General features: G+C 45.2%; 1 protein-coding gene across 1 annotated transcript in view; it reads right to left on the bottom strand.

Annotated features, from left to right (window-relative positions):
- The window catches only part of LOC138970772 (calcineurin-binding protein cabin-1-like), a 56563-nt gene that overhangs the window by 8965 nt on the left and 35419 nt on the right, over positions 1-12179 (bottom strand). Inside the window, exons 32-36 of the mRNA XM_070343295.1 lie at positions 9197-9406; positions 8905-8997; positions 2620-2768; positions 1689-1939; positions 1035-1165 (exon numbers count right to left, since the gene is read on the bottom strand). Coding sequence (XP_070199396.1) covers positions 1035-1165; positions 1689-1939; positions 2620-2768; positions 8905-8997; positions 9197-9406 — 834 coding nt within the window. The remainder of the gene's footprint in view (positions 1-1034; positions 1166-1688; positions 1940-2619; positions 2769-8904; positions 8998-9196; positions 9407-12179) is intronic.

Below are 12179 nucleotides of genomic sequence, written 5' to 3' on the forward strand. Positions count from 1 at the left end.
CGAACACAAACACACAAACACACAAACAAACAAACAAACACATCGACCGAATCCTATACACACCCCTATACCGGGGGTGTAAAAATACACAAAAATACACAAACACAAGTGCACATCGCGTGATGAGCGAACTCTGAACAAACTAACAGCGGGAGGTGCACGGAACAGATCGAACCAAAACCGAAAGTTGTGGTGACGTCATGACATTTTGCGATGTACGTCAGCGAAGCTCGTGCACATGTGGTCTGTCTTGCTAAAAACAATGGCTGACGAACATGGTTTCGAAATCTGGAACTGTTTTCTGTTTTTTTGTTTTCTCCGATCCGTGACTGAGTGACGCGATATAGAACCACGCGTTCGTTTGAATCAATACTCTCCTCAGGCAGTGAAGTCTCCTAAATTGCTCAACACTGTGGACAGTCCGGAGTGCAGTTATGTCCCGTGAATGAGCGAGTCAAAGTTTTATCGTGAAAACTGACGCTTTTCATGCACCTCCCGCTGTTAGTTTGCCTCTCTCTATGGATTATATTATGAAGCTGTTGAAAACATGCCGAGATTGTACTCTCCAAGGAAAGATCGATGGGACGATCATTTGAAGGTGATTGGGAAAACTTGTCTTGAGGCCATTTAGGGTTGAAAACTCTACAGCGAATTACTGATATAACGAACTAAAATGTATCTCCCTTGAGATTCGTTGTACCCGGACTCCACTGTAGTTGTGCCACTGCCCTGTATCTTTCTGGACTTGTAAAAGTGGTTCAAATTTTCATCCTCCCTGCTTTCTACTATCCCATCAGCATCCTGTTTCCCTCTATTTAACGAAGCTCACTGCACAATGATTGGCACTCAATTAAAAGTAAAACGACTTCGTGAAGTCAACTTCGGGCTCAAGTAAGGATCCCACCAGCATCCTGTTTCCCTTTAGGCACAAGTAAGGATCCCACCAGCATCCTGTTTCCCTTTAGGCACAAGTAAGGATCCCACCAGCATCCTGTTTCCCTTTAGGCACAAGTAAAGTGCGCTGAGCCACTGACCTGTTTGTCAAAGAGCAGCAGCTTGGAGTCATAGAGCTCGGAGAAGTCACTGTCGGTCTCTGCATGGAGCTCCATCATCACCACCTGGGCTGACTGTGCATCTCCCGTCTTCTCTCCTCCTTCCTTGCCACCTGACAATGATGGAAAGCAAAATAAAAATCCAAAAACAATTAGACTGCCAATGTTCCAAAATACAGAATCAAAAACCAAGAAAGGTATGCGCAACTCTTCCACAACGCTTTGAAATCCAGACAGAGTTATTTCCCCACATGGTCTAATTTCACTCAATCTCCCCTGAAATGCAACCCTCCACCACCTGTCTTTTCCTTTCAGTCTGTCCACCTTTTTCACAAAAAACCTACTCCCCAGCATTTTCTAACCACACCTCACAATAACCTTTTTCCTCACATGTTTAAAAAGCCCACTCCCCCACCCAATCTCACCCCCCCCCCCCCTCTTCCATCCCCTCCACCATCCTCCCCCTCCCACAACTATTTCCCACCTCTCTGAAGCTTGGCTTGCTGCTTTCACACCAGTGTCCGTCTCTTCACTGGACTGAGACCCATCCGTCTCCGTTCCAGTCTCATCTTCACTCCTCCCCAGACCCATCTCCCCCGACCCCTCCTCCTTTCAAATTGCAAAACTATTTCGTACCTCTCTGCCTCTCTGAAGCTTGGCTTGCTGCTTTCACACCACCGTCCGTCTCTTCACTGGACTGGGACCCATCCGTCTCTGTTCCCGTCTCCTTCATCTCATCGGACGTTTCACCGCCAGACGACTTCTGTCGGGAGTAGTTGTGGTCCTGGGGGGTCATGTGATACACGGGCTTCTGGTGCGCGATGCTGTAGGGCGGGACGCTCGTCACCGAAGACTGGCTGTCGTCTGCTGATGACACCGACTCCTGCCTGATAACAAAATGAAGGAATGTTGAACATTTGTCTTTGTTCTCAAAAACCATGCAACATAAAAGACGCTTTGTTGGAACAGTGGAACCCCCCTTTTAAGACCTAATTAATCTGAGAAAATCAGGTCTTAAAAAGGAGGATGTCTGAAAATGGGGTCAAGTTTACAGAGGTTATGAACAGAAAGTCTGAGAAAACAAGGTCGAAATCAGAGGGTCTTTAAAGGGAGGTTACACTGTATCTAAAGTGCACTTAGGTCCTTCTTCCTTTTCATCTTAAAATGTATAATTCACAACATTGAACAAATTCGGTTATTGCACTGAATCATATTAATTTTGCAAAACATGCAGAAGATCTTAGTTACAAAATGGCAGGCATACTTTGACTGTACCATATAAACTTATTCTGTGACTGTCTACTTGTAACAAAAATGCTAAAGCACTAGCTTTTCTTTGGACAAAATAATTTGCCACTAAATTGATTCTTTAAAAAAAAAACATACCACCGTGCACAGAGAGCAACAGGCTGTTCATTTTTAATATATGACCAAGTGGAGGGATGATCTCATCACATGTAGAAGCCTGACCATATCTGAGACGGTGAGGCCAACAGTTTTCATGAGGAGGAGTGAGACCTTAATATTTGAATTCTCAAGTTCATGCAAACTTGTTTCAGCCACTCACATCTCATAATGCTTCTCTTTGCGCTGTGCGAAAGGGGACTGCGTGGCCTCGGTGATGTAACGGTCGAACAAGGTCATGTCGTCCTTCGTCTCTGGGCTGGAGATGCGAAGCAGGTGCTTCATCACCGCCACGTGAAGTCGGTAGTACATCTGTCAATTCACAAACACTGTCATTACACGGGCGAAAGGCATATACAGTTGAACCTGCCCTGGCGACCAACTCTTGACCACCTGCCCTTTACGACAACCCACAAGAAACACAGACGAGGTTCTTTCCTATATAATTCACCTTTCCGTAATGACTACCTGTCTTTAAGGAACACTTATAGTTGGTCCCTTGGACGGGTTTGCACAAATTTGAAGTGAATCTGACCTGGGATTTAAGACACAATATTCTTTCATTTTGGAGTCATAAGACACAGGAAAACTCCACACATATCCGGTGGTACCTGCGATGAAAGGACACCCTTGGGACCAGCCGAACATGTCCCTACATTGCAGGTGGCCTGTCATGACAGGTGTACTTTGGTAGAGATAATAGACAAAGGAACAATAGGTGTCCTTTTACGGAAAGTGACCTCTCATAAGAGGGGCCTCACATTGCAGGTACCACTGTAGCCACATACGCTGCATACCCTTAATGACACACACCATACAGTTACCACTGTGGCCACATACGCTGCATACCCTTAATGACACACACCATACAGTTACCACTGTAGCCACATACGCTGCATACCCTTAATGACACACACCATACAGTTACCACTGTAGCCACATACGCTGCATACACTTAATGACACACACCATACAGTTACCACTGTAGCCACATACGCTGCATACACTTAATGACACACACCATACAGGTACCACTGTAGCCACATACGCTGCATACACTTAATGACACACACCATACAGGTACCACTGTAGCCACATACGCTGCATACACTTAATGACACACACCATACAGGTACCACTGTGGCCACATACGCTGCATACACTTAATGACACACACCATACAGGTACCACTGTAGCCACATACGCTGCATACACTTAATGACACACACCATACAGGTACCACTGTAGCCACATACGCTGCATACACTTAATGACACACACCATACAGTTACCACAGTACCCACATACGCTGCATACACTTAATGACACACACCATACAGTTACCACAGTAGCCACATACGCTGCATACACTTAATGACACACACCATACAGGTACCACTGTAGCCACATACGCTGCATACACTTAATGATACACACCATACAGTTACCACTGTAGCCACATACGCTGCATACACTTAATGACACACACCATACAGTTACCACTGTAGCCACATACGCTGCATACACTTAATGACACACACCATACAGTTACCACTGTAGCCACATACGCTGCATACACTTAATGACACACACCATACAGTTACCACTGTAGCCACATACGCTGCATACACTTAATGACACACACCATACAGTTACCACTGTAGCCACATACGCTGCATACACTTAATGACACACACCATACAGTTACCACAGTACCCACATACGCTGCATACACTTAATGACACACACCATACAGTTACCACTGTAGCCACATACGCTGCATACACTTAATGACACACACCATACACAGTTACCACTGTAGCCACATACGCTGCATACACTTAATGACACACACCATACACAGTTACCACTGTAGCCACATACGCTGCATACACTTAATGACACACACCATACAGGTACCACTGTAGCCACATACGCTGCATACACTTAATGACACACACCATACAGTTACCACTGTAGTCACATACGCTGCATACATTTAATGACACACACCATACAGTTACCACTGTAGCCACATACGCTGCATACACTTAATGACACACACCATACAGTTACCACTGTAGCCACATACGCTGCATACACTTAATGACACACACCATACAGTTACCACTGTAGCCACATACGCTGCATACACTTAATGACACACCATACAGGTACCACTGTAGCCACATACGCTGCATACACTTAATGACACACAGCATACAGTTACCACTGTAGCCACATACGCTGCATACACTTAATGACACACACCATACAGGTACCCCTGTAGCCACATACGCTGCATACACTTAATGACACACACCATACAGGTACCACTGTAGCCACATACGCTGCATACACTTAATGACACACACCATACAGTTACCACTGTAGCCACATACGCTGCATACACTTAATGACACACACCATACAGTTACCACTGTACCCACATATGCTGCATACACTTAATGACACACACCATACAGTTACCACTGTAGCCACATACGCTGCATACACTTAATGACACACCATACAGTTACCACTGTAGCCACATACGCTGCATACACTTAATGACACACACCATACAGGTACCACTGTGGCCACATACGCTGCATACACTTAATGACACACACCATACAGGTACCACTGTAGCCACATACGCTGCATACACTTAATGACACACACCATACAGGTACCACTGTAGCCACATACGCTGCATACCCTTAATGACACACACCATACAGTTACCACTGTAGCCACATACGCTGCATACACTTAATGACACACACCATACAGGTACCACTGTAGCCACATACGCTGCATACACTTAATGACACACACCATACAGTTACCACTGTAGCCACATACGCTGCATACACTTAATGACACACACCATACAGTTACCACTGTAGCCACATACGCTGCATACACTTAATGACACACACCATACAGGTACCACTGTAGCCACATACGCTGCATACACTTAATGACACACACCATACAGTTACCACAGTACCCACATACGCTGCATACCCTTAATGACACACACCATACAGTTACCACTGTAGCCACATACGCTGCATACCCTTAATGACACACACCATACAGTTACCACTGTAGCCACATACGCTGCATACACTTAATGACACACACCATACACAGTTACCACTGTAGCCACATACGCTGCATACACTTAATGACACACACCATACAGGTACCACTGTAGCCACATACGCTGCATACACTTAATGACACACACCATACAGGTACCACTGTAGCCACATACGCTGCATACACTTAATGACACACACCATACAGTTACCACTGTAGCCACATACGCTGCATACACTTAATGACACACACCATACAGTTACCACTGTAGCCACATACGCTGCATACACTTAATGACACACACCATACAGTTACCACTGTAGCCACATACGCTGCATACACTTAATGACACACACCATACAGTTACCACTGTAGCCACATACGCTGCATACACTTAATGACACACACCATACAGTTACCACTGTAGCCACATACGCTGCATACACTTAATGACACACACCATACAGTTACCACTGTAGCCACATACACTTAATGACACACACCATACAGTTACCACTGTAGCCACATACGCTGCATACACTTAATGACACACACCATACAGTTACCACTGTAGCCACATACGCTGCATACACTTAATGACACACACCATACAGGTACCACTGTGGCCACATACGCTGCATACACTTAATGACACACACCATACAGTTACCACAGTAGCCACATACGCTGCATACACTTAATGACACACAGCATACAGTTACCACTGTAGCCACATACGCTGCATACACTTAATGACACACACCATACAGGTACCACTGTAGCCACATACGCTGCATACACTTAATGACACACACCATACAGTTACCACTGTAGCCACATATGCTGCATACACTTAATGACACACACCATACAGTTACCACTGTAGCCACATACGCTGCATACACTTAATGACACACACCATACAGTTACCACTGTAGCCACATACGCTGCATACACTTAATGACACACACCATACAGGTACCACTGTAGCCACATACGCTGCATACACTTAATGACACACACCATACAGGTACCACTGTACCCACATACGCTGCATACACTTAATGACACACACCATACAGGTACCACTGTAGCCACATACGCTGCATACACTTAATGACACACACCATACAGGTACCACTGTGGCCACATACGCTGCATACACTTAATGACACACACCATACAGGTACCCCTGTAGCCACATACGCTGCATACACTTAATGACACACACCATACACAGTTACCACTGTAGCCACATACGCTGCATACACTTAATGACACACACCATACAGGTACCACTGTAGCCACATACGCTGCATACACTTAATGACACACACCATACAGTTACCACAGTACCCACATACGCTGCATACACTTAATGACACACACCATACAGTTACCACTGTAGCCACATACGCTGCATACACTTAATGACACACACCATACAGTTACCACTGTAGCCACATACGCTGCATACACTTAATGACACACAGCATACAGTTACCACTGTAGCCACATACGCTGCATACACTTAATGACACACACCATACAGGTACCACTGTAGCCACATACGCTGCATACCCTTAATGACACACACCATACAGGTACCACTGTAGCCACATACGCTGCATACACTTAATGACACACACCATACAGTTACCACTGTAGCCACATACGCTGCATACACTTAATGACACACACCATACAGTTACCACAGTAGCCACATACGCTGCATACACTTAATGACACACACCATACAGTTACCACAGTACCCACATACGCTGCATACACTTAATGACACACACCATACAGTTACCACTGTAGCCACATACGCTGCATACACTTAATGACACACACCATACAGTTACCACTGTAGCCACATACGCTGCATACACTTAATGACACACAGCATACAGTTACCACTGTAGCCACATACGCTGCATACACTTAATGACACACACCATACAGTTACCACTGTAGCCACATACGCTGCATACACTTAATGACACACACCATACAGGTACCACTGTAGCCACATACGCTGCATACACTTAATGACACACACCATACAGTTACCACTGTAGCCACATACGCTGCATACATTTAATGGCACACACCATACAGGTACCACTGTAGCCACATACGCTGCATACACTTAATGACACACACCATACAGTTACCACTGTAGCCACATACGCTGCATACACTTAATGACACACACCATACAGTTACCACTGTACCCACATACGCTGCATACACTTAATGACACACACCATACAGTTACCACTGTAGCCACATACGCTGCATACACTTAATGACACACACCATACAGTTACCACTGTAGCCACATACGCTGCATACACTTAATGACACACACCATACAGGTACCACTGTAGCCACATACGCTGCATACACTTAATGACACACACCATACAGTTACCACTGTAGCCACATACGCTGCATACACTTAATGACACACACCATACAGTTACCACTGTAGCCACATACGCTGCATACCCTTAATGACACACACCATACAGTTACCACTGTAGCCACATACGCTGCATACACTTAATGACACACACCATACAGTTACCACTGTAGCCACATATGCTGCATACACTTAATGACACACACCATACAGGTACCACTGTACCCACATACGCTGCATACACTTAATGACACACACCATATAGTTACCACTGTAGCCACATACGCTGCATTCACTTAATGACACACACCATACAGGTACCACTGTAGCCACATACGCTGCATACACTTAATGACACACACCATACAGTTACCACTGTAGCCACATACGCTGCATACACTTAATGACACACACCATACAGGTACCACTGTACCCACATACACTTAATGACACACACCATACAGTTACCACTGTACCCACATACACTTAATGACACACACCATACAGGTACCACTGTACCCACATACACTTAATGACACACACCATACAGTTACCACTGTACCCACATACACTTAATGACACACACCATACAGTTACCACTGTACCCACATACACTTAATGACACACACCATACAGGTACCCCTGTAGCCACATACACTTAATGACACACACCATACAGTTACCACTGTAGCCACATACACTTAATGACACACACCATACAGGTACCACTGTTAATGATTGTAGTAAGAAGTGTGGACATCATTTACAAAACAAATTACCAAGACAAACAAACTCCAACATGCAATGCCATTTCATTTGCATTTGATTTGAACATGTACATGTTGGCGCAAATGAGCAGCTATTCTACTGTTTTATAATCAAAGAACCCAGAAACAATTAAATCACCTCCAAGGCTTCCAGAGACAGGTGAGGAGGGCTGACATGGTACATGATCTTGCTGGGGTACTTGGCCTCCTCTTCGTGCAGGTAGATGGCAGCCTGTAATTAGACACACAGACAAAATTAACTGATTATAAATGAGATAAATGACCTCAATAGCAAATGAATACACAATAAACAAATACAGCAGTACCTCTCATGACCGGACACCATGGGGCCATTGCAAACCTGTCCGTACATTGAAGGTGGCCGGTCACAGAATAGTGCTCCAGGTAAAGTATCTCCTAGCTTTCCTCACCTGTTTATAGTGTTCCAGGTAGAGGCGGGGGTGTGCTCGTTTCTTCTCCATCACCTTGCCCATCATGTAGTGGTGCAGCCATTCCTCCTCGCTGCCCTCCGCCTCGCACTTGCTCGCCTTCCAGTAGCAGTTGCGAGCCGTGGCCAGCATTTCCACTCGCGTTTCCATGGCGATGTCCAGCAACTCGGGCGTCAGGGGGAACCACAGTTGCTGCAATCACAAATTTATCAGCAATTTCATTGGGTGGCCGAGTGGTAACGCACTTGCGCTCGGAAACGAGAGGTTGCGTGTTCAGGCCTGGGTCAGGCCGCAATTTTCTCCCCCCTTTCCTAACCTAGGTGGTGGGTTCAAGTGCTAGTCTTTCGGATGAGACGAAAAACCGAGGTCCCTTCGTGTACCAGACCTGGGAACCCCTGTTTTGCACTTTGAGTATTCTCAAACAAACTTGGTGTATTTTCAAAAAAATTAGCGTACTCCACACAGCGTTTGCACATCCATGATTAAAACATGCCTCCTGCGCGTCCGTCACACTGTTAATTAAGTTTACCTATACATTTAAAACAAATGCTTTTTCCAATTTTTACTGACACGAAATGCACCGTATTTGACGGACTACAAGCCGCGACTTTTGAAAAAAAATCGCATTGCGGCTTATAAAAAGATGCGGCTAAAACGTTACCTAAAATTGTATAGCATTCACCTAATGGAAGTCGCCGCGGATTTTCATTTCGCTCGATTAGCGATTACCGGTACTTTATTAGCTCTCTACTCAAGACTCGGCGCTTTTCTCTTTCTTTCGCGAATCTTCGTTTGTCAACAAGTCGTCGTGACAAGCGTACAGAGAAACACCGGATGTATCAGGATCTCGCGCGCGCGAGATTTCGTTGTTTTGTGTCTTGCGATAGTTGGAGGAGCGAGAGCCGGCATGTTGTGTTTTCGTCTGCTCGAAATGTGCGCAAAAGTCGTAAATCATCCCAAAAAAGCTTATTCCGGGCGGGACTACATGTGTGTGTTGGTTACAAATTGTGTGTGTGTGTGTGATATTTTTCTTCAAACTTTTTCACTTTTCTCCTTTGTTTCACTTGTTTATTCTCGGAGCCGATTTCGCCAAATACCGTACTTTCGTTTGCCTGGTTGTTTTGATTGATTGACACGATCCGATTATATTTTTTTCGACGGCGGCTAATATAGTGACGTAATCATGTGCCAAAATACTGGATCGGCTTCAGGATGGGCTTGTGAAGAAAAGTAGTCTAGGAATTTTTCTCGTCGTATTTTTTTCCCACTGACCGTACTGAGCGTATTCTCGACAATCATGCGTACAAAATACGGCGAAATCGTATGGGTTCCCAGGTCTGGTGTACACTACATTGGGGTGTGCACGTTAAAGATCCCACGATTGACAAAAGGGTCTTTCCTGGCAAAATTGTATAGACATATATAAAAATGTCCACCAAATACCCGTGTGACTTGGAATAATAGGCCGTGAAAAGTATATACTCGCCTAACACGCTTGAGATTTACTGGCCGATGTGAATGCGTGATATATTGTGTAAAAAATTCCATCTCACACGGCATATTGTAAACGCCATGAGCCTCCCCTCTGGGAGGGTATGTGCGTAGAAATACTCACTAATAAAAAAATAAATAAACAAATTACAGCGGAACTCTCCCCCACCAAATTTATCAGCAATTTCATTACAGCGGAACTCTCCCCCCACCAAATTTATCAGCAATTTCATTACAGCGGAACTCTCCCCCCACCAAATTTATCAGCAATTTCAATACAGCGGAACTCTCCCCCCACCAAATTTATCAGCGGAACTCTCCCCCCACCAAATGTATCAGCGGAACTCTCCCCCCACCAAATGTATCAGTGGAACTCTCCCCCCACCAAATTTATCAGCAATTTCACTACAGCGGAACTCTCCCCCCACCAAATTTATCAGCAATTTCATTACAGCGGAATTCTCCCCCCCCCCCCCCCCCCAAATTTATCAGCAATTTCATTACAGGGGAACTCTCCCCCCACCAAATTTATCCGCAATTTCATTACAGCGGAACTCTCCCCCCATCAAATTTATCAGCAATTTCATTACAGCGGAACTCTCCCCCCGCCAAATTTATCAGCAATTTCACTACAGCAGAACTCTCCCCCCACCAAATGTATCAGCAATTTCACTACAGCGGAACTCTCCCCCCGCCAAATTTATCAGCAATTTCATTACAGCGGAACTCTCCCCCCACCAAATTTATCAGCAATTTCATCACAGCGGAACTCTCCCCCCACCAAATTTATCAGCAATTTCATTACAGCGGAACTCTCCCCCCACCAAATTTATCATCAATTTCACTACAGCGGAACTCTCCCCCCGCCAAATTTATCAGCAATTTCATTACAGCGGAACTCTCCCCCCACCAAATTTATCAGCGGAACTCTCCCCCCACCAAATGTATCAGCGGAACTCTCCCCCCACCAAATGTATCAGCGGAACTCTCCCCCCACCAAATGTATCAGCGGAACTCTCCCCCCACCAAATGTATCAGCGGAACTCTCCCCCCACCAAATTTATCAGCAATTTCATTACAGCGGAACTCCCACCAAATGTATCAGCGGAACTCTCCCCCCACCAAATGTATCAGCGGAACTCTCCCCCCACCAAATGTATCAGCGGAACTCTCCCCCCACCAAATGTATCAGCGGAACTCTCCCCCCACCAAATTTATCAGCAATTTCATTACAGCGGAACTCTCCCCCCACCAAATGTATCAGCAATTTCATTACAGCGGAACTCTCCCCCCACCAAATGTATCAGCAATTTCATTACAGCGGAACTCTCCCCCCACCAAATGTATCAGCAATTTCATTACAGCGGAACTCTCCCCCCACCAAATGTACAGTCGAACTCGCTTAAGACGAATCACTGGGGATCGGGAAATAAGTTCGTCTTAACCGAAATTCGCATTAAGAAAATTGATTGAT

The sequence above is a fragment of the Littorina saxatilis genome, linkage group LG7 (genome assembly GCF_037325665.1).
Source record: "Littorina saxatilis isolate snail1 linkage group LG7, US_GU_Lsax_2.0, whole genome shotgun sequence".
In the NCBI taxonomy this organism is placed as follows: Eukaryota; Metazoa; Mollusca; class Gastropoda; order Littorinimorpha; family Littorinidae; genus Littorina; species Littorina saxatilis.